This window comes from Papaver somniferum, chromosome 1, assembly GCF_003573695.1.
Source record: "Papaver somniferum cultivar HN1 chromosome 1, ASM357369v1, whole genome shotgun sequence".
Taxonomy (NCBI): Eukaryota; Viridiplantae; Streptophyta; class Magnoliopsida; order Ranunculales; family Papaveraceae; genus Papaver; species Papaver somniferum.
In genome coordinates, this window is record NC_039358.1 from 33,349,712 (window position 1) to 33,371,955 (window position 22,244).

Consider the following 22,244-nt stretch of genomic DNA (forward strand, 5'->3'; position numbering starts at 1 on the left):
GTTTCATTTTCATGTCTTCGAAATAGGTATGTCGTATTTTTTTGTTTATATTTTTTATGCAGTCAATACGAGGATTACAAATGAAATGAACAAATTTAATTTTTTTTTCCAGGCATAATACCATTAGATTTGTATTTCCTACTTGGGAAACCTTATGGGACGGGAGATGATGTTCCATTTGACCAACATGGTTGGTTGGCAGAAGAGCGACACAAAGATGCACTTCCGTTGTAGTTTTGCATAGCAACACAACAAAATCATTTAGCTTTAAGAAGTGGTGGAGTTCCTAATTCCGGTTTAAAGGCATTTATATTCAACAAATTGCATGGTGATAACGATTCTAATTCTGAGGAGTATATCCCTGCTAATGATACAGATTGCAAAGGTATTTATTTTATGGATGCTTGGTTCATGTTTTTTCCCAAATTCAAACTCAAGTACTCAAGTGGTATGGCTAGAGGCGTTGCAAGATATGGAATAAGATTCCATTTAGGATTGGGGGTCTGCTATATTAGCCGAATTGTACATTTTCCTCGATATCGCATGGTGTGGTGCCTCAAATATAGAAGGTTGTTGGGGAATCCTTGAGGTAAATATGCCAATACATTCCTTTGGCTTTAAATCAGTGTACAAATATCTAGAAAGTTTTAGACTAAATATAGTTTGCTTTCCTTTATATGTTTTTACTCCAGCTCTGGTGGTATGCATGTTTCAACATTGGTGTACCAAGATTTTATGACTACCCAACGAAATATTGGCCAATGATAGTGAGGTAGGACAGTGGTAATTGGAAGCCAAAAAAATAAAAGAATGAACAAGATAACATTCATACATGGAGATACCAAATGTTGGTTAGGAACAAATATAATGTTATTTGGAGGTTGTATGTGGATTTTGAATAATACGTACAAAACTGATATTGTCCGAAAGATTCTAGACTTTTCTCTCCAGCGTGTGGTGTTATAAAATCCTATCAATGATATTAGTGTTTATTTTTTGGGGGAAAGATGTGCTAGACAGTTGGTTGGTCGAGTTGGAGAGACATACCTACCTACACATATAGCTATCGTGTACGGATCGAAATACCTTGTGACAGACCGGAAAATTACGCCTGGCGCGCCTGGGCGTGTACGTCATAACTTCGCTGGTGCGCCGTGTTGATGCTCCTTACTGGGCCTTAAAGCTAGAAAAATACACGTTCATTTTCCTTTGCAAGCATGCTCATGGACCATGATGCATCTAACTTAGCTTCCACACCTTTCCAACTTACGCTTGTTCTGCAAAAGGTTTAAAGTCTTGAAGGTTATGGCCGATGCACCTTGCATACATCACTGGATTCCAAGTCTTGTCCAGGCATAAGGCATGCCTTGAACTTACGCATAGGTCATTTCAGGCCTAATACCCATTCTTCACTTAGCTTAGCATTGCTGAGAGAATGCACTTGTCTTGCTCGTGCCAATTGGGTACATCAATCAGGCTCATGTCGTACCTTCCTTAGTCTTATGCAAGCTTCGCTAACTTGCATATCGATGTAGCTTACTTTCGATTTTCATATCCAACACGCCATTGGTACATTCCTAAGTCGAACGCCTTGATAGGAAGCATGAGCATCCAAGGAATGGAATGAAACTTTCCTTATCAAGTATGGCCACAATCATATCTTGCGTAGAGCTACCGATCCATATGATATGAGAGGCCAATGTACCAAAATCATCTCGAAATCAGATGATATGAGCGATAAGTGCTGGATCGGAAATCCTGCAACTCATTGCGTCTGCCTACGTACCCTTCCCTACTCTAAAGGGATCAAGCATTGACCGTAGTTCATCCTCCAATGGAAAAGTAACTTAAGCCAACTCGTTTAAAAGGTCGTGGCCTAGCAATAACGATAATGGTAATGGTCAAGGCCGTACAGGCCGTTACATAAAAATGCATCCAAGTGATGCATATCTGGCACGCGGCATGGCATAGTGATGCCCATGATTAATATGCTCCATTAGAAAGCCTACACAGCTATAAATGAGGCCTAAGCATCATTTATAGTCTTTCGCCTAAGCTATGAAGCTTACTTGGTGCGTGGTCTGTATATGCACCTTCAACCAACTACCCCTACCTATATATGTTAACTTGACATTTTTACAACTTAGATTAGAGGAGCAAAATGACTTCACCAAGTCCCAAGGCCGTGATGGATGCACATTACTACCCTGGCCAAATGCAATATACGGCCATGATGGTTGTACATTCAGTTATGGCTCACATGCCAAATCCAATGTTCGGCCATGATGGTTGAATATTTCCTGAGCCAGGTCCAGTCAAGGGTCGTCATGGCTTTATTTCCGGCTTTGGCCCATAGGCTACTCCAATGTCCATCCATGATGGTTGTACATTTCCAAGGCCAACCTTCTCTGGCCTGTTGCGATATTCGTCATAGGCCCATGACCTGCGTAATGCTCCATTATGTCGCTACTTTGTTCTAGGCCAGCCACACCCAACTGGCCCAAATCACCTTTGGTGCAAGATTGGATCTTGGCCAATATAACATACAACTTGTACCCTCATGGTGTGATATTGGCCATTGACCAATATATCTTCGCAATGTGCCTTATTTGGCGTCATATTGGCCCTAGGAAAATGTTCATATTAACAAGCAACGGAGCTTGAGATGAAGCTTCATCTCATTCCATGGCGCATCTTTGAGCATGCGCCATGCTAAAAATACGGGGTGTTACATCATTCACTCCTTTAAAGAGTTTTTTCCCCGAAATTCAAAATAAAAACTGTTGTGGACAAACTCTTCGGTTTGGATTCCTGAACAAAAGTCTCAAACCAGATGCTCAGAAATCACGGGTTTCTTCCAGTTGTCGTAAACAACAATTTAGACCTTCTGAGCAACCGTCCCGTACTGCCTGCCCTAAAATCCAAAAGTCCCCACAACATTACCGAGAATATCAAGTTGGCCAGTTGACAAAAGATATCTTAACCAGGTATCTTGAATGGCGCCACATACCACCACTAAAGAATCCCTAAAGTTCACAAGTGAAATATATCATCGAAATGACAAGCCAAATCTTAACGCAACACTATGAGGACCCAACGCTAATGTCAGCGCAGCAGGATGCAAGCCACCGTCCTTGACGGATTTCCATTTACCCATCGTAATGGGTTCCTAGCCCAACCTGAAAATGCACACCGTCCCTGATGGGTGAGGGGTGATCAATCCATATGTCAGTGGTAGTAGGATACCAGCCAACTGTCCCAGACAGCACCGTCGTAGACGGATTTTTTGGCAAACTCAAAGCGTTTAAACAAGCTCAACCCGATTCGCATAGTAAATGGCCTAGCAGTTACAAACTCTTTCCGCGCAAAAGTTGGTCTACTCTCCAACTTTAAGGTTTCCCTTCAAGGAAGATACTCGCTAATGAGTTCACTCCCCACAGTCCCTAGAGTTATCTCGGAACTTTCTCTGCTACCAACTGTGACAGACCGGAAAATTACGTCTGACGCCTGGGCGTGCATGCCATAAATTCCCCGGTGCATCGTGATGATGCTCCTTACTATGTGTTAAATCTAGGAAAATGCACGTTCATTTTTCCTTGAAAGCATGCTCATGGAGCATGATGCTGCTAACTTAGCTTCCGCACCTTTCCAACTTACCTTTGTTCTGCAAAAGGTTTAAAGACTTGAAGGCTATGACTGATGCACCTTGCATGCATCACTGTCTTCCAAATCTTGTCCAGGCATAAGCCATGCCTTGAACTTACGCATAGGCCATTGCAGGCCTAATACCCCTTCTTCACTTAGCTTAGGCATTACTGATATAATGCACTTGTCTTGCTCGTGCCAAGGGTGCATCAATCAGGCTCATGTCGTACCTTCCTTAGTCTTATGCAATATCCTCTAACTTGCATATCGATGTAGCTTACTTTCGAGGCCATGCCCAACGCGCCATTGGTACATGCCTAAGTTGAACGCCTTGATAGGAAGTATGAGCATCCAGGGAATGGAATGCAACTTTCTTCACCAAGTATGGCCACAATCATCTCTTGTGTCGTGCTACCGAGCCAAATGATATGAGAGGCCAATGTGCCGCAATCATCTCGAAATCAGATGATACGAGCGAAAAGTGTTGGACCGGAAATGTTGCAACTCATTGCGGCTGCCTGCGTACCCTTACCTACTCTAAAGGGATCAATCACTCATCGTAGTTCATCCTCGAAGGGACAAGTAACTTAAGCGAACTCGTTTGGCGCTATATTGGCCCTAGGAAAATGTTCCTCTTAACACACAATGTAGTTTGATATGAAGATTCATTTCATGCCATGGCGCATCTCTGAGCATGTGTCATGCTAAAAACACAGGGTGTTACATACCTAGAGCTGAAAGGAAGAGGCTGGGAAAGGTACGAGACTAAATTAACCCCTTGTGACGAAGACCATTACGACCGATGGTACAAGAGTGTTACAGAGCCGATAATTCTTAGAGAAGTTTTACACATCTATGGGATGGATTTTATTACAATAGGTATAGCATTACTGAAATTGGGTACTCCACCACATGCACCACCACTGATTCCAACTTTTACCAGTTATTCTACACCAGGAGATTCTTCTTCATCGACTCAATCAAGACGACGAACCAGATCCTCTTCTTCATCGGCTGGGCCTGATTTGCCAGTTTTGAGTTGGGAGCTAAAAACTTATAATTTTTCCAGAGTCTAGCGATTTAGAAAAAATAGTCTTAGACGAAGAAGATGAACTCGTAGAGATGAGTGAGGATGAACCTGACTTAGAAGAATCAATTGACCATTTCCAGGAATCTGATGACCTAGAAATTAGGGAAGTTGTAACTAGTCTTTCTAGAGACACAGAAAACTCTAAGTTTGGGGGTGATTATCATTCTCCATGTGCTTTAACTATTAGAAAGTTCCCTCGTGTAGGACTTGACATTTATGCCTCAACCATATTACAAGATTATCTTCATACATGTTTTCCCGAACCTAATGATGTCCAGGAAGAAGTTCAGTCGTTAGAAACCCATCCTCTGGTTGATGTGGTTTGCCCAGGCTATGATCCCCAGATTGACTTTGTTTTCCCACCAAATAGTTTTCTTCCAACTGTGGGAACGTTTATATTCCAAATGTGTCGAATATTAAGTTGTGAGACTAAACCTAAATGCTTTAGGAAATTAGAATCAAAACATTTGCTTAAGAATGACCACTACTCTCATTGCGGTCAATTACGTAAGTCAAATCTTATTGACTTAGAGGATCCTCAGTTATTTAGGTTATTATTGTGCGCTTCTAAGATCATATTTGAGTTTTTCCAGACTCTAGGACCTAATGATTCGGATCCCACCTATGAAGAAACGCATCCAATGAAAATTTTCTATGTAGACCCTTTCATAGAACCTGAACCTGAACCACAATTAGATATATATTTCTTAATCAGGAAACTAGGTAAGGGCTTGCTAGTCTTGTTCACTTTCTTGGTTCATTGCAGTTTTTTTTTGTTAGCTATTTTGGTTTTAAAGACCCGCAATTATTTCGACTGTTACTTTATGGTTCGAGTTGACTAAACCTTTTCTAAGTCTGGCTGAAGACTTTAAACTTAGCACTTCTTGGGAGGTAACCCAATCCAGACTTTAAACTTTATAGCCAATTCCTCCGGTTTCTCTCAATCAACAAAGTTCGAAAACTTCGGATTAAGGAATACATGGTTATGTAATCTAAACTCTCATTCCAATCTTGAGACCAAGGTTTTTAAAATCGTGCGATTCACGATTTGAATCGCACGATTCGCTCTATTTCCTACCAACCCGTTGTGAATCTTATTGCTAAATCGTTGTGCTTGAGAATCGTTAGTCAACCAAGCTTGACTACGATTCATGACTTAATGAGAACGTACAAAATGCTTTTTATAAAAATGAGAGCGCTCAGTTTCGAACCCATGACCTGTAGCGTCACACGCTGGGCCTCCAACCAGCGTTCTAGCTCGGTTGTTGGTGCTAAGAATCAATATATTTTATATTTATAAGAATTAAACATCAAAAATCAAACCTTAAGATTTATTTTGTATGGTTCAACGATATTGATAGGCATACATTTACGATTTAATAATGAACTATGAATCTTCGATTCACGATTTAACATACGATTCGATTCGAAAATTTAAAAAACGATTCACGTTTCGATTCACGATTTAAGCCATTATTCACAGACCGTTTCACGTCAGAGAAATTCTCAAAGTAATTGATACTTTTCATGACTTTCATCACTAGGTGAAGATAAACTTGATCAAAGCGAGACGCTTTACCAACACACGATTTCGAGAAAAAGATAAGTAGTGAATACTCAGCTCGAAATGTCAAATGTGTATGATCCAGTCTATATGGCATACGACTTTTTGTCTCATAAGAAGTAGGAGATAGAATAGATATACTTTTGAGTGATAGATAAGTTCAAGTCTCCACATACCTTTTTGTTGATGAAGTTCCACGGTTTCTTGAGTAGATCTTCGTCGTTGTATGATGAATCGTCATGAAGTCCTTGAGCTCAACTTTCTATCCTAGTCCGAGACTTAGTTATAATAGACTAGAAATCAAGACTCATAGTTTTGATCACTAACATTGGCAAACATGCTTGATATAGCAACGCATGCGAGGTCGACCGTGCTATGCTCTAACAATCTCCCCCTTTGTCAATTTTAGTGACAAAACTATTAATACATATAGAATACAAAAAAGATAAACTTTAGTGGCTCCTATTCCATAGTCTAATCTTCAACGTTCCTTGAAATCTTCGTCCTTCCAAGTACTCCAATGATCCCAAAGGTTGTAAGTTTAGCACCACCGTTGTTGAAGATCCGTAGCTATAACAATGAGAGAAATCGAGATTCTTGATCATTATTATACAGTGTCATAGTATCATTATGTAACATCAAAGTCAAATTGCATCATGACTTTAACAACAATACTATGGTGATATGTATCACTCCCCCTTAGTCAATACTCCATCTCGATCATGGAAACCACTCCCCCTTACACAATGATCCGAAAACCATATGTATTTGTAGTGTGAACTATATTATTTCTCCCCCTTTTTTTCAATAAAATTGGCAAAGGTAAAAGAACGGGATCATAATGAAATTTCCACAAGAGACATTTCATAGACTAAAAGAAAAATACATACCAACTTAATTTAGATGCAATCATAAAGCCGAAGCTAAATGCATTCATCAAGGAGTTTTAAGATACAAGATAACCCCTATAAATTTCCATAGCCGCACACCCCGTAAGATATTACCATTAACAACAAGTTCAAAAGAACTCTCCCCCATTTGATGTCATTCCCGAAAGAACAACAAGAGCGACCTTAATTTCGAAAGAAAAGAAGGATTTTTTAATTGGACACCTGATAGGCACATTTTTGTGTCTTATATAATCTCAGTTGTATATATTATTAGTGCTCGATTTTATATTTGTTATGGCTTTTTATGTCCCTGTAGGTATTTTTGGAGAAATAAGCTTTTGCGGCGAAATTGGCTAAAAAAGTGGTTTTTGCGCTCGTGGGAGAAAATTACTATACAGACTCTCACTTTGGATAAGGGGTGACCTAATTACTAAGGGTCATCCATTTCCAGGCAGCTGCTAAAGGGATACCAGCACAGGATAGGGGGAGGTCATCTTCATCGTTTTTAAACTCAGAAATTGGCGGGAAAAAATGTTGCAGACGAACCAGAGTTGGGGATTGATTTCGAAGGTGTTTTAGAGAGTTTCAATCGCTGAAATTTGTTAGGTTGGACGTGATTGAGCATAACAGGCTTGGTATGTGCGCTGGAATCAATCGAATTGGGATGGATAATCCAAAATAAGGAAACAGAGTTTGAGTTTTGTACGGGTCTCTGTGGGTTGATTTTTGGTAATTCAGGGAGACTAAACGCGTGAAATTGTTTCCTAAGGTAGTATTCTATCTAAGGAAGAGTTTAAGACAATCGGGAAAGCTCAGAATTGGCTAGGGAAATCGGCAGAAGAGATTATTGCCGTGACTTGCACGTAAAGAAAAAGCGAGAATTAATCGCTATTTTTAGGTTTCTGAGTAGTATAAAAGGTGTGTTTAAATCCCAGGAAAGGGAACGAATTTATTGGAGCAGTCGCAGAGGAGTTAGAAACCCTACAGAGCCATGTTGATCAAGTTGCAAGAAACCGTATTCTGCTGCTGCTGCTGCTGAAGAACATCCGCTGCAAATAAGAACAGCTTCTCAAATTTGTAACGCTGCTACAGTGACTTCTTTGTAACAGTCAGTCCTTTGTCTTGCAACTCCAATACATCGTTGCAAACATCCAGTGTTATAGTTTTTCATCTTTAATCAACTTTTGAGCAACAAACATGTATTTTGAGCAAGTGATTAATATGAGGAGCTAAACCCCATTGCTGAGGCGATAGAGGAAGCTATTTTTCCAACAAGAAGTGGTATATTCTATTTTATTTATTTATTTGCAATTATTTTATGATTATTTTCCTTGGTTGAAAATTGTTTGAATGATCCTTGTTAAGCAATTGTGATTTCTTTTGATAGAACATACTTGGACCTAGGTTTTTGATGTTCTATGCTTCGTATTTACACTTGTTATTTTGAGAATCTACTAGTTGCAATAAGTTAGAATCAACTTGAACGAGAAAATTGCATAAATATAAATATTGGGATTAAATCACTTTGAACTTGGAAAATAGTGGAATCTTAGCCTCAGTGTTCTTTTAATATTGATATCATCTTTGGTTGAGTTTGTGACAATTTTTAGTTTGTTTTCTATTTTAGTTTTAGAATTTAAGTCTATATTTTATCCTTCGCAAGTCTGAGAATCGAAACACTTTTACCACTATCTACAAATCACATCAATTTTTGGCGCCGCTGCCGGGGATTTGCTTTTAGGGTTTTTAGACTTAGTTTTCTTTTATTTTTTATTTTTTTATTTTTTTATTTTTTATTATTTTTGTTCTTTTTTACGTTTTTGGGTATTTATCTTTTGTCTACAGGTTTTGGATCATAAAGCGAATTGAGCCAAGGAGTTTGGTGATTTCGTAAAGACTGGAACTTAAAGCATAAAGACTTGGAGCGAAAGATTAAAGCGAAAAGAACGAAGAAGAAGAAAATTTCTTTTTAGATATTTTTTTTTTATTTTTTTAGGGTTTGTTTATTTTTCTTTATAAAAAGAGAGAGAGAGAGAGAGAGAACTGTATTAGGGTTTGCTATTTTTGTAATTTTTCTTTTCTTTTTGGACACTTGGACATTGGACTTTGGACATTATTATTTTTAAACCCTAAGGAAGGGTTGGTTTAAATAAAAATTGTGTGCAGTGAAGGACGGTGATTACGATATCACCTCGGCCCCTCGGGTTCGTACATGACATAGGAGTCGTGGCCCGAGTCGACTTCAGTGGTTGTGCGCCCGTCTGGTACGGGAGGTAAGCTTTCGAAACACCCGTGAATCCCCTGTCAGCGGGTTTATTGTATGCCTTAAGGTGAATATATGCTGAGTCTTTGAATACAGTTGTTTTAATTTCCTAGTAAAGGGCAAGGACTGGCCATACAAGATAAGGGTTCGGGTTTCATCACCGTTCTCTTCTTGCCCGCCTTAGGAACACGAAACCAAACGCGAGCCTAAGCCTAAAATTTTGACTAGAACGAGACATATAGGGTAACGATCTTAATAGGAAAGTCGTTCGAAGAATATTGGTTACTCTTTTGAGCATACTTCGAAGTTCTTGACGGTTTCTGTGAGTTGAATGCGTGACTGCGCCGCCTTGTAACCGGTGAGGCCTTGGGTATCAAAGCTCCACTGAGCTTCCCTCGCCTTGATTCAACTTACTTTGACTCAGATTGATTCCAGAGGGGTTTGCTCAGATTGTAACGAATTCCCTTTCGAAGGATTAGAAGCTGGTCTATAAACAATCTAAGTGGAGCCATCATGGTTGTTGTTTGCTAGATTTTATAGGTTTGATTTGGTCGAGTCATCCTTGTTTGTGATTGTGTAGTATTCCCTTGCAATTAAGAATGTCGAACTGGTATGATAGAAGCCAATACAATGATTATCGACCTGAATTTGAATATGGACATCATCATTTCTATGACCATGTTGGGAATAGTGGTTGGGAACGCCATCCTTTGGAAGGATATGGGTCATACCCTGGTGAGCCCAATTACTATCCACACATGCATCAGTCTTACGAGCAAGAAGATTATAGTACTAGTTCTTCGTCTCTAGAGGATACAATCAAACTATTGAAAAGTAGTCCTTTTTATGATCCCTTTGTTCCTATTCCTCCTTTAGAAGAGTCCCTCAGGGAGTTAGCTGAGTCGACGCGTAAGTTAGCTGAGATGAATAGTGTAATTATAGACGAAAGAACTACAATAATGAGTGAACTTTCTATAGAGAAATCCTTCAAGCTGATGGCTGAGACAAACGAAAGAATTGCTCGAAATAATCTTAATTTCCAATACAGTGTTTCTAATAATACCCTTGAAAATGAGGATAGTTATTTACATAATCAAGATGACGAGGTTAGAATTGGTAACACTACTTTAGAAGAGGTTCAACCATTTTCATGTTATTATAATGATGATTATGATGAGGATAATGTTGATGAAGAATTTGAAATAAATAGTGATCAGGAATTTGCTACTCCAATTGAGCTTTACAATGATAATATTATTTCTAGTTCAAATCCAAATAATTTTAATAATTATTCACCTATTTAAAAGGACGAGGATTTGACTAGAGATACCCTCGTTTTAGACGATGTAGTATTTCCTGTTTACAAAGCCGATAATGATTTAGAGGAACGAGTTTATTCTGAGAATAATGTTTTAGAGTCTAGCGATTTAGAAACAATAGTCTTAGACGAAGAAGATGAACTCGTAGAGATGAGTGAGGATGAACCTGACTTAGAAGAATCAATTGACCATTTCCAGGAATCTGATGACCTAGAAATTAGGGAAGTTGTAACTAGTCTTTCTAGAGACACAGAAAACTCTAAGTTTGGGGGTGATTATCATTCTCCATGTGCTTTAACTATTAGAAAGTTCCCTCGTGTAGGAATTGACATTTATGCCTCAACCATATTACAAGATTATCTTCATACATGTTTTCCCGAACCTAATGATGTCCAGGAAGAAGTTCAGTCGTTAGAAACCCATCCTCTGGTTGATGTGGTTTGCCCAGGCTATGATCCCCAGATTGACTTTGTTTTCCCACCAAATAGTTTTCTTCCAACTGTGGGAACGTTTATATTCCAAATGTATCGAATATTAAGTTGTGAGACTAAACCTAAATGCTTTAGGAAATTAGAATCAAAACATTTGCTTAAGAATGACCACTACTCTCATTGTGGTCAATTACGTAAGTCAAATCTTATTGACTTAGAGGATCCTCAGTTATTTAGGTTATTATTGTGCGCTTCTAAGATCATATTTGAGTTTTTCCAGACTCTAGGACCTAATGATTCGGATCCCACCTATGAAGAAACGCAGCCAATGAAAATTTTCTATGTAGACCATTTCATAGAACCTGAACCTGAACCGCAATTAGATATATATTTCTTAATCAGGAAACTAGGTAAGGGCTTGCTAGTCTTGTTCACTTTCTTGGTTCATTGCAGTTTTTTTTGGTTAGCTCTTTTGGTTTTAAAGACCCGCAATTATTTCGACTGTTACTTTATGGTTCGAGTTGACTAAACCTTTTCTAAGTCTGGCTGAAGACTTTAAACTTAGCACTTCTTGGCTGAAGACTAAACCTTTTCTAAGTTTGCATAAAGCATTCCTTAGTTTTCCAAACTCAGCAGAAAATCTCGGCAAAGAGACTTCCGCCAGTTCGCGGACTAAACACGCAAACGAGTTTTTGGAAAATCCCAGCAGAAATTCTCGGCAATATAACTTCCGTCAGTTCGAGGTCTGAGTTCGCAAACTGAGTTCGCGGACTTGGCAAAGCCAATTCCTCCGGTTTCTCTCAATCAACAAAGTTCGAAAACTTAGGATTAAGGAATACATGGTTATGTAATCTAAACTCTCATTCCAATCATTGAGACATTCTCAGAGGATGTTATATAGCCGTTATTCACAGACCGTTTCACGCTAGAGAAATTCTCAAAGTAATTGAAACTTTTCATGACTTTCGTCACTAGGTGAAGATAAACTTGATCAAAGCGAAACGCTTTACCAACACACGATTTCGAGAAAAAGATAAGTAGTGAATACTCAGCTCGAAATGTCAAATGTGTATGATCCAGTCTATATAGCATACGACTTTTTGTCCCATAAGAATTAGGAGATAGATTAGATAGACTTTTGAGTGATAGATAAGTTCAAATCTCCACATACATTTTTGTTGATGAAGTTCCACGGTTCCTTGAGTAGATCTTCGTCGTTTTATGATGAATCGCCATGAAGTCCTTGAGATCAACTACATTTTTCTATCCTAGTCCGAGACTTAGTTATAACAGACTAGAAAACAAGACTCATAGTTTTGATCACTAACATTGACAAACATGCTTGATATAACAACGCATGCGAGGTCGGCCGAGCTATGCTCTAACACTATATTCTCCGGTAGTCTCTAGTTGATTCGTTCGAAACATTTTGACACGCAGTGAACAAACCCTTTTAATTAAGGGTTTTTCCATCCGTTTTAGTGGTTTTCCAGTCTCATTATAGGTGCATAATGGGAAAATCTGGTGATATACCAGTCACATTGGGCTTGCTCTAATATTGTCATTCAAGATTTACTAAATCTTCTCTTTTCAAGAATTGTAATTTCAATAACTTGTAAAGTTTGTAGGCCAAATTATGTCAATTCTGGTAGTTAAGACTAGTATAGAGTATAAATATTTATAGTTTATAACTATGGCTGTTTGTAAAGTCATTGTTGATGGAGTATATTTTCTGTCTTACTTTGATATAGAGTCCTTTGAGTAGCATCAAAGTAGGTTCTGAATCACTCTGGAAAGCAATGGCATGTCACTTTATTTTGTTTCCCGCTAAATAGCCACCTCTAGTTGTTCTCTTGTGTTACAATTGTGGGTAGTTTCTCTTTCCTCGATTGTGTACACTACACAGTCCACCAAAGTTATTCCAATGTCAGAAGAAGTTATAGGATTCAACATGGTCATATAAAGTTGATGTTATAACTCACTGAAATTTCTGTCGTGTTATAGTTTATCCTTATTATCTCTAGCCAATAGTCGTTGTAAAATAAAATTTATTTGGCTTGTTGGTTTGTCATATGTTGTTAGCATATTAAACTATTGAATTTGTTGTAATAAAACTATTTGGTTCTCTTTTTTAAACATCCAGTTGCATATAACTTTCAATATGTTCCAGGTTATAATGTTGTAAAACTCATGTCAATCTAAAGCATAATCTTTGTTGTTCTCATTTGTATACCATGAGTTAAGCCATTCATGAAAATCATTTTTATCTTCTAGCACATAATCCATACTAAAATCCAGGTATGTCCATACCTGATTTAAGAAATTGCAATACATATACAAATAAGTGAGAGTTTCTTATCCCTTATTGGAGAGATTGCATTTAATGATCATATCTGGAATGATTGCATCCACTCTCATGTTATTAGGGAGAATGGAGAGGAAATATCTTGGAAGTATTGTCATACAATTTGCAATTTCATTTCTATTATGCATCCATTTCCTATTTTTTGTATAGGAATTTATATCATGTTTCATCTGAATCTTTGCTCACTCTATTGTGAAAGTATCTTGTATTTTATCTACTAATCTAAATTTTGATATTTTCTTTTATCCTTAGATCAATAGTTTTTCTATGTGGTTGTTTCTTTTATTTGTTTCATCTATGTTAGTTTTGATGTTTCCAAAAGGTGTTTTGACTCCAAGGTTACAAAATGTGTTTTACATTTTTAAGTTTATTTACCAAAGTGTGTGCATCCCATCCCTGTATTGGGTTAATCCAGCATGAGAGGTTAACAATGTGAGTGTTTTATGTATCATCTTATGTATTATGGGCAGTCAAACAAATTGGGACATGATCAGAGGTTAAAGGATTCATATATGTAATTCTAGAGTTTGGGAAGATATTATTGTTAACTAAAGAACTGTCCAATATTTGTTCTGTAAAATTCATGTCGTTCTACTATTATTCCAGATGAAGGTATGCGTTATAAAACCTAGAACAAACAAACCACAGTTGTCAATTATTTCTTTGAAGTTCCTATCTTCATTGTGGTTAAAACGATGTATGTTATTTATTTTTTCTTGTTCATGTAACAATCTCCTATAATAATCCTAGGCTTTTCAACAAAATTAGGCATGTATTTGATTATGTTCCAAGATTCAACTTTGAATGCGGCTTGTAGACTACTATAAAAGCGTGCTAATATCCATCTTTATGATTTGTAAATTTTACATAGTATTTTTCCAAATCCATCAAAGACCACTTGCGTACACTTCATCTAGTAAGTATTAGCCAATAATTCTTGTTCATTTTCACTTCTATTAGCCAATAATTCTTGTTCATTTTCACTTCCGAGCTTTTGTCAATGAGTCAATCTATCCAGAACATATAAGCTTTTGACTTTTTGCACAACCAATTTTCTCGATGATTGTTGATTGGGTTATATGTTTGTGGAAATTGTTTTACAGATAGGAACATTAGCTATTTCAAACCAGTTTTTTCTTTCAGTGAACAAACATAACGGAATCTATTCGGATGCGTTTGGTACCAGTGGAATTCAATTCTAGGTAGTTCCAAGTACCTAGAACTTGAATTCCAAGTGATTTCGACTACCTCTTGTACAACATTGATGTTTGGCATGAAAGTTAGTAATAAAGGGTTGTGGAACAACTTGTTACATGTAACAGTAATTTGTGCATCAAATAATTCAGATAAAACGCCAGAAATAGATGAGTCCGAATTTGTGGACCCCCTAAAAACCGGGGTGCACGTTACTGCTCACCCTATTGATTCAAATTACTTATGAGTTATGACTGGTTTTCAGAAACCACGTTTGCTTTTGGGTTTTCTTATTTTATTTCCAATTTAAAATTATATCGAAAATATAAGAAATCGAACTCGAGAGTCAAGACATGGTATTCAGAATCTTCCATTGAAACCACTTCTTTTTCTAGTTCTTCCATTAGCATCCATTAGCATCTGCAAAATTCATAATTCTAAAAAGAATAAAAGAAGAAAATCTTTTGAATTAGACACCACTTCTCTCCGTTTTTGGTATTTGTATATTTTTTTCTTTTAGTAGTAGCAGCTTGTTTGAGCTCTGCGCCTCTAGTGGCAGAGAAGAAAATTGAGATCTTTTTAATTCATGATCCCAAATTCGATCATGAACTCAAATCTTCAAGCAGGATTAACAGGTTTTTAACTTATTAAAAGTTAACCCTTATTTATTCGGTGATGTTGGATAGTTTATGATTTGGGTTACTGTTACTCTTATGTATCGAAATCAGATCAGAAACAATAATCAACGAGTAATCTCAATGAACATCACCATAAAAATCATAAACTTTATGTGGCACCATGCTGAAAGGTGAAGAGATAAACCGATAATTCCCATTCATGGTTTATGTAAAAGAAAATCGAAAATTGAGTATGTAGTTTTTCTTCGATAGTGTTAATGGACAAGAGTATAAAGAAGAAGAGGCAACGGTGTCAATGGAGATATAAAATTGTGGTCGTCATTAACTTCTTTCTATAATTAATAAAAAGATAAGAAAACAATAAGGAAACACAGTGGTTTTCAAAAACCAGTCATTGATAATCTGAATCAATAGGGTGAGCAGTAACGTGCACCCCGGTTTTTAGGGGATGCACAAATTTGGACTGGAAATAGATGATGTGATGAGATTGATAAGGACATTTTTTTTATCATGGATTCATCTTTATGATTTACTAACATACTCAAATCATAAATCAAGTAAATTAGATTCATGTTTGTAGAAAACAACAAAAGAAACATCAAATTGATCATGAAAATTTCTTTACCCCAGTATGTTTGTATATCATTAAATAAATAAATCAGATTCATGTTTGTAGAAATAAAAAAAGATATTGATTGTTTGGTTCAGAAAAAATCTTGGGTTTGATCAGAAGATGATGAATATGAATATAATTGCATGAGAAAGAAAGAAGGATATTTGATCATGGTTGATGATGCAAACATGAGAAGAGCACTGGGATTTACCTTGATTAGGTTCAGAAGTTTTATCTTTATTGCGAAAAGTTCAGAAAAATAGAAAAAAATGAGAAAGAAAGAGAAAAGAATGAAAACATTTTTTTTTCTATACGGGAGGAAAACAAGGGTGGAATAAAAAGTCGCATGAGGTACGGTGTCGACTTCTTTTCCATTGATGCAAAGAAAATAAGTTGGACTGAAAAATCAATTCCACCCTAAGAATTTATACAAACATGGCTAATATGAACTACCTCCCCTAACTCCACTCCACCCTGACTCCACCTGTGCTTAACGCGCTAGTTATTTCCCATCGAGTGCAGTGGATTGGTACGCACTAATACATAAATAAGCGCCTAAAATAGGTGAGAATTTACGGTTTGGGTGATTGCCGATTGGTATCAGGTCTGGTATACAACCTTTAAGTGCAGGGGTTAACTTCATGTCTCGTTTAATTAATTTCAATAGTTCTTTATTAGCAAACCTGGTCGTTGTAGTATAGTGGTAAGTATTCCCGCCTGTCACGCGGGTGACCCGGGTTCGATCCCCGGCAACGGCGTTTTTTTTTTTTTCTTTTCTTTTTTCCATTTTCATTTTTTCACTCGGTAGGCACTGGTGTACCCCCCTCCAGGCCTCCACCACTGATCCTCAAGTACAATATCTTTACAATTTTCTTTTCCCGGATAAAAGATTTTGTGTGTTCATCAAATAAAACTCAAACTTTATCCTTCTCCATATATGGCTCACACATATATGACATAGCTCATAAAGCAGTTAACAAAGAGAATCAAACAGATAACATAGATGTAAATTTCGGTCAAATTCGTTGGATAGTAGACTAAGTGGAGAATGATATGGAATCATTACATACATTATATGTGCTCCTGAAATAGTATCTTTCAAAAGATCAACGCTGTCGTGTTAATGATCTGTAAAACACCTGGATGTGATTTTTCAGAAGGAACACCCCCAAGAACAGGGAGAAAAAGAAGAGAGACAAAAACATATGATAAATTATACTAAAATGAAATCTTCTGCCCTGCATATTTCCATCTTTTCCCACCATTTTTATGCTCTGACACAGCAGTTGAAGTAGCTGAGAATACTTCTTCTTGCCTGCAAATCAATGTGAAACATTATTAGTTTTGCAAGTAACAGCAAACTCCTCAAACCAAACAACTTCCATTAGCAATCATGTTAATGCTCAATAAGTTGTGCTACTAAAGCTCTTAGGCACCACTTGGTATTGGAAAATTGCCTGCACGATGCATATGTGAAATTGTATGCTTAAAACTTCGAGTCTGTAGGTGTAAAAGGTAAGCATTTTGTCATATCTGCATCAAGTATGTTTTACCAGCCTCCAAGGAGAGCCTGAAATGACTGTAAATTTCCTCTTTATTATGCAAATTAGCTGTACAAAACCAGTTCCAAGAAAAAAAGCCATTTTTACAAACAAGCGCTAAATCAATGCAGCTGAAAATTACTAACATGAGAACCAAATTAAGACAAACCAATACCATACATTTGTGTACTGAATGCTAATACAATTCTAGCAGCCGCCCACAAACAAAATCAGCATAGAGTTAAAAATTAGACAACTACTGAAAAATAATGTCATAGATCTAATTGCATGTGCATTCAAATCCTTCATGACAAGCTCAAAAACAGTACCCTCCCTAAAATTTATTTTGACAGCAAGTATGCTTTGTAATAAAGTAACAGAGGTACAAAATATGGCCCAAGATTGTTATAACATTTGTACCACCTCACTTTGGTGATAATTTTTTACTTAGAAACCTGGACCCTAAAGTATGATCGGCAGGTAGCAGCATCTGGTTGTAACCTGTTTTCGGCAAATTTTGGATCCAAGTCCCTAATGAGAAAAGGGACAGCAACTAAAATCAACTAAAAATGCTACACAGACTCAATCTCATTTAAGAAAAATTGTTACTCCCTCTTGTTCATGTGGCATACAAAACAAGAGCGAATAATAACTCGACACGTCTACATATCATTTTTGAAAATCAACAGGGTATGTAATGGCATCCGCTATGGGAAATGGTTTCCCATAGTGGTCCAGTATTAGTCAATTCACCAGATCATAGTTCCCACAGTGGATACCCTAAAACTAGGGGAATCTGCCTTTTCAAGAATTGCAACTTTCAACCAAAAAAGAAGATAAGTGCAACTTGTGCTGTCCACCTCATTCATAATGTGAGTTCAGAGTTGTACTCACAGGTTGGTTTACAACTTTCAAGTCAACCTCCAAGTGGGACCATATCAGCTGTTTTTATCTAGCACTTGGTGGATATAGAAGGTGGGGGAGAAGGATAGAATTTCTATAACAATGTGTGATCCAGGGTAAATTTTCAACACAAGTGTGTGAATTGCTATTTTACAGTGCAACCCCTGAAATGGAAGAAATTTTTCCCCGGAAAACTTGCATGTTCACTAGTTGTATGGAAGAAATCTTTCCATACAACATCTAATTCCTCCAATTATTACCATGCTAGAACTAAGTGGATAAAAGAATAAACCTTGAAGTCAGAAATATGTATAAGGTGATTTACGAAACCCACCCAAACTGAGCAGAAAACCGAAACATGAACTTGCATTGCTGTGGCAAAAAAAAAAATCCATGTATCACAGTTTATGACACTAACCAGAACAATTACTGCTGTAATAATATTACATTGAGTAGGTCTACCATCAAACACCCTAAAAACACTATACCTAAATTTCGGCAACAATGAACTCTTTTGGGAACGGTGAATCTCACACGAAAGCCATGAAACCCACGAGAAAAAAACCAAATATGCGAAACTCGGTTTTTAGAGAGTTTGTTTGTCTTGCCAAGCAATAACGTACATTGAGATAACCCCAATTAAAATCTTTAACGCTTGCCGATAAAACAAACACTCACATTCACTGATTTCTTAGTGGATCCCATGACTTTCGTGTGAGACCCATCATTCCCAAAAGAGTTCTTTGTTGTGAAAATTAAAGTGTAATGTTTCTAGAGGGTTTCAACTTCAATCTGCGTAGACTCAATGTACGGGAACAGACGAACAGTAGACACCTACGACCTATGTACTAGCAGTAATACAGTAGGTCAAACTGTTGGGAACTGTAATGTTGGGTGTATCAAACTTTAGATACTACCAATGTTCTCAATTTAAAACCTCCATTATTCCAAAGAACCAGACCACTTTAACATGACATGCTTCTCATTTCCCAAAAGAAAGTATTCTTTCAAGGGAGGAATTTACTCCCACATACTCATACTTTTGAGGATTCCGGGGATCATATCAAAATCGGGTTTCACATGAACGAGTTTACAAATTAACAAACCCAACAATAATATGTTAAACATGTTATCAAATCAGCATTCAACCTAGATGATTAACAAACATTTTCCCTAAATTGGGGTATGAGTTTTGGCTGACTCGTCTGACTCATAAAAATGTTGGTCATATTTTAAAATTTAAGGAAATTCAATAAAATTCAACCCATGCAAGCGCAATCTATCTGACTCAATAGTTCATTTGGGTTACACATTTTATATCTGAAACACAGTAGTGCGTCAGTTTCAAAGATAACTGAGTCAGATTCATGTAACTGAGTCAGCAAATTGAAATGGGGAAGAAAGAAAGAAAGAAAGAAAGACTTACAGCTGGGGAGTTGTCATGAAGCTGATGATGATGTTGGTGTTGTTGTTGTGGAAGATCATCAGTTTTCTTAGTGTTATTTTGAGAATTAAGTTCTTCTTCATTTCCAATACTAGCTCTTGAAAGTTCTCTTTTGTTCTGTTTTCTCATTTCTCTGATTTTGGAGAAATCCATGGAGTAATCTGGTAACCCTCCTTTCTGATCCCAGTCTCCAAACTGAGGTACAGACAAGTATGAACCATTCTTCTGCAATTTTTCACAACAAAATTCAAGCAAAAAACCATTAAAAACAGGGGAAAACAGAGGAGATTGTATTAAAAAATACTAGAACTAGTATATGAACAGAGAACTAAAAGAGGAAAAAACCCATGAAGATTATTACATCGTTTTGCATGATGAAGATAAATCTGTAGCTTTCAAAGGGTGAATCAAGAGAAGAGAAGATAAAGTGAAAGTGTAGTGAGAAGAGAGATGGAAGTGAAAAGATAGGTGTGAAGAGACAAGACAACTGAAGACAGCAACAAAGTTCAAATATATAAGTAAACTCATCATTAAATGCCCTTAATCTATCAAGTAAATATCAGAAATGTCATCTTAATCAACCCATGTCATGGGCTCACGGGGTCTCAAATATGGTAAAAATACGGTTTAGTCCAAAATCCCATCCAAATATACAAGTTAGTCCTGACCCATTCAACTAGGTACAAATTAGTCCTTTTTTATGGAAAGTACACAAATAACCTTCCTGATTTACAGTTTAGTCCAAAATGACCCATGATGATGTCAGCAGTTTTAAATAATATAAAAATAAATAAATAAACAGATTATCTTTCAAATAGCACATCCAAAAATCACAAACTTTATATATTTGGAAAGCTTTTTCTGAGATCTACAAAAAGAGTACCCATATGACTATATAATTTTCATTTTTATTTTAATTTACACTGGTATACACATCTGCAAAAATCCAGAAAATTCAATATCAATGATAGCCAGACTGCCACTCTAGTCTATACAGACAGACAAAAATATCAACCACGCCAAGCTCTAGTTAGATAATAGCCGGATTTGCAGAGGTTGGTTTAGCAGTCAACCTGTATAGAGGATAAAACGATAAAAACATAAGAAATCGTGGGTTGAAAAAGAAGGGATTAACCTTTCACCAACAACCATATAAGAAACAAAGCAAGAAAACAATCAAAGTAAAAAAGTTAGTCAGTTACTGACTTAAAGAGACACAATCTATTTGGGTCTACAGAACAGGCCAGACATACAAAATACTAAGGTACAAGTATGTAGAATTCTACAAAAAATAACAAAATAGTGAATTTATTCAAACAAAACAATCCTTGCATTCATCACAGAGAATTTCATTGTAGAAAATATGTACACATCTACCAAAATATCATTGAACGATCACCATGGTTCAGAATAGCATACACAACCTTCTCTGACATGGTTGATACCCTACATATTACAAACACATAAATAAAAAACATATACGGTGTACATTAAAGTGTGCATGCTATATAAACAAAAACATATACACCTCTACAGAAATCCTAGCAAATCCAACGTCCATCCAATTAAACATGATATACATCCATGAGAAAGAACAATGGTGTACAACTATGTACACATCTATAAAAGTCCAGAAAAAGAAAACTACACATAAAGATAAAAATCTATGCAGTTGCAGCATAAGTTTATCAAGTCAATATGTGCAGCATAAGCCTTTCTACAGTGCATCAGTAGGCATTTATGCATCATAAGCTTATCAAGTCATCTTTTTCACATGTGCACCAGATTGTACACCCTGATTATAGTTTATGTGAACCTGCTCGCTCTATGCTACATTGATATTCAAGCATTCCAATCTTCCTAGAAAGAATGTACACACTATAACAATCTATAGTAGTTGAAAGTAATGGATGATATACCTCTTTGGTACGGAACTAAATGAAAGTGAAACCTCGTGGCTCTCCTCGCTTTGGACCATGAGTGTGACATAAAAAATTCTCTGACTCGGTCCTTCTATAAGGAGAAAACATCTTGATCAAGACCAACTTATAGTTAGGAATACAAATTCAGCGAATATTAGTACTAATATAAGGGAGGGAGAGAGTGATACATACTCAGTTATTCTTTGATCAAGATTACCGATGTACAACCTTCTTTCAATGGACACTTATCTAGACATGATGATCAGCAATGGTGAGAGGAAAACGGTGAGGAGCAATGGTAAGCAATAATCGTGATCCAATTTTCCCCTTCACCTGAAAGCAATCAATACCATTATGAGTATAAGTTTGTTAGATGAAAAGGTTCAGCACTGAAATAGAAGCAAAGATACGAACATACACTA

At 36.8% G+C, this 22,244-nt stretch overlaps 1 protein-coding gene and 1 non-coding gene across 2 annotated transcripts; one reads left to right on the forward strand and one right to left on the reverse strand.

The window, feature by feature from the left end:
• Positions 1 to 16,698: 16,698 nt before the first annotated feature.
• On the forward strand, positions 16,699 to 16,770 carry TRNAD-GUC. Its single transcript has one exon. It is a non-coding gene; the product is annotated as a tRNA-Asp (tRNA).
• A 221-nt stretch (positions 16,771 to 16,991) lies between these two features.
• On the reverse strand, positions 16,992 to 20,382 carry LOC113282695. Its single transcript, XM_026531746.1, has 3 exons — positions 20,262 to 20,382; positions 19,883 to 20,125; positions 16,992 to 17,327 (listed from the first exon to the last, which is right to left on the reverse strand). Exons 1-3 carry the CDS (start codon positions 20,271 to 20,273, stop codon positions 17,280 to 17,282), a joined length of 303 nt encoding a protein of 100 aa, XP_026387531.1. The 5' UTR covers positions 20,274 to 20,382; the 3' UTR covers positions 16,992 to 17,279.
• Positions 20,383 to 22,244: the final 1,862 nt, after the last annotated feature.

Coding starts and splice junctions, on each gene's coding strand:
- LOC113282695 (XM_026531746.1), bottom strand. Junction 17,328..19,882: donor TTCATGACAACTCCCCAGCT/GTAAGTCTTTCT, acceptor ATTGATTTGCAG/GCAAGAAGAAGTATTCTCAG.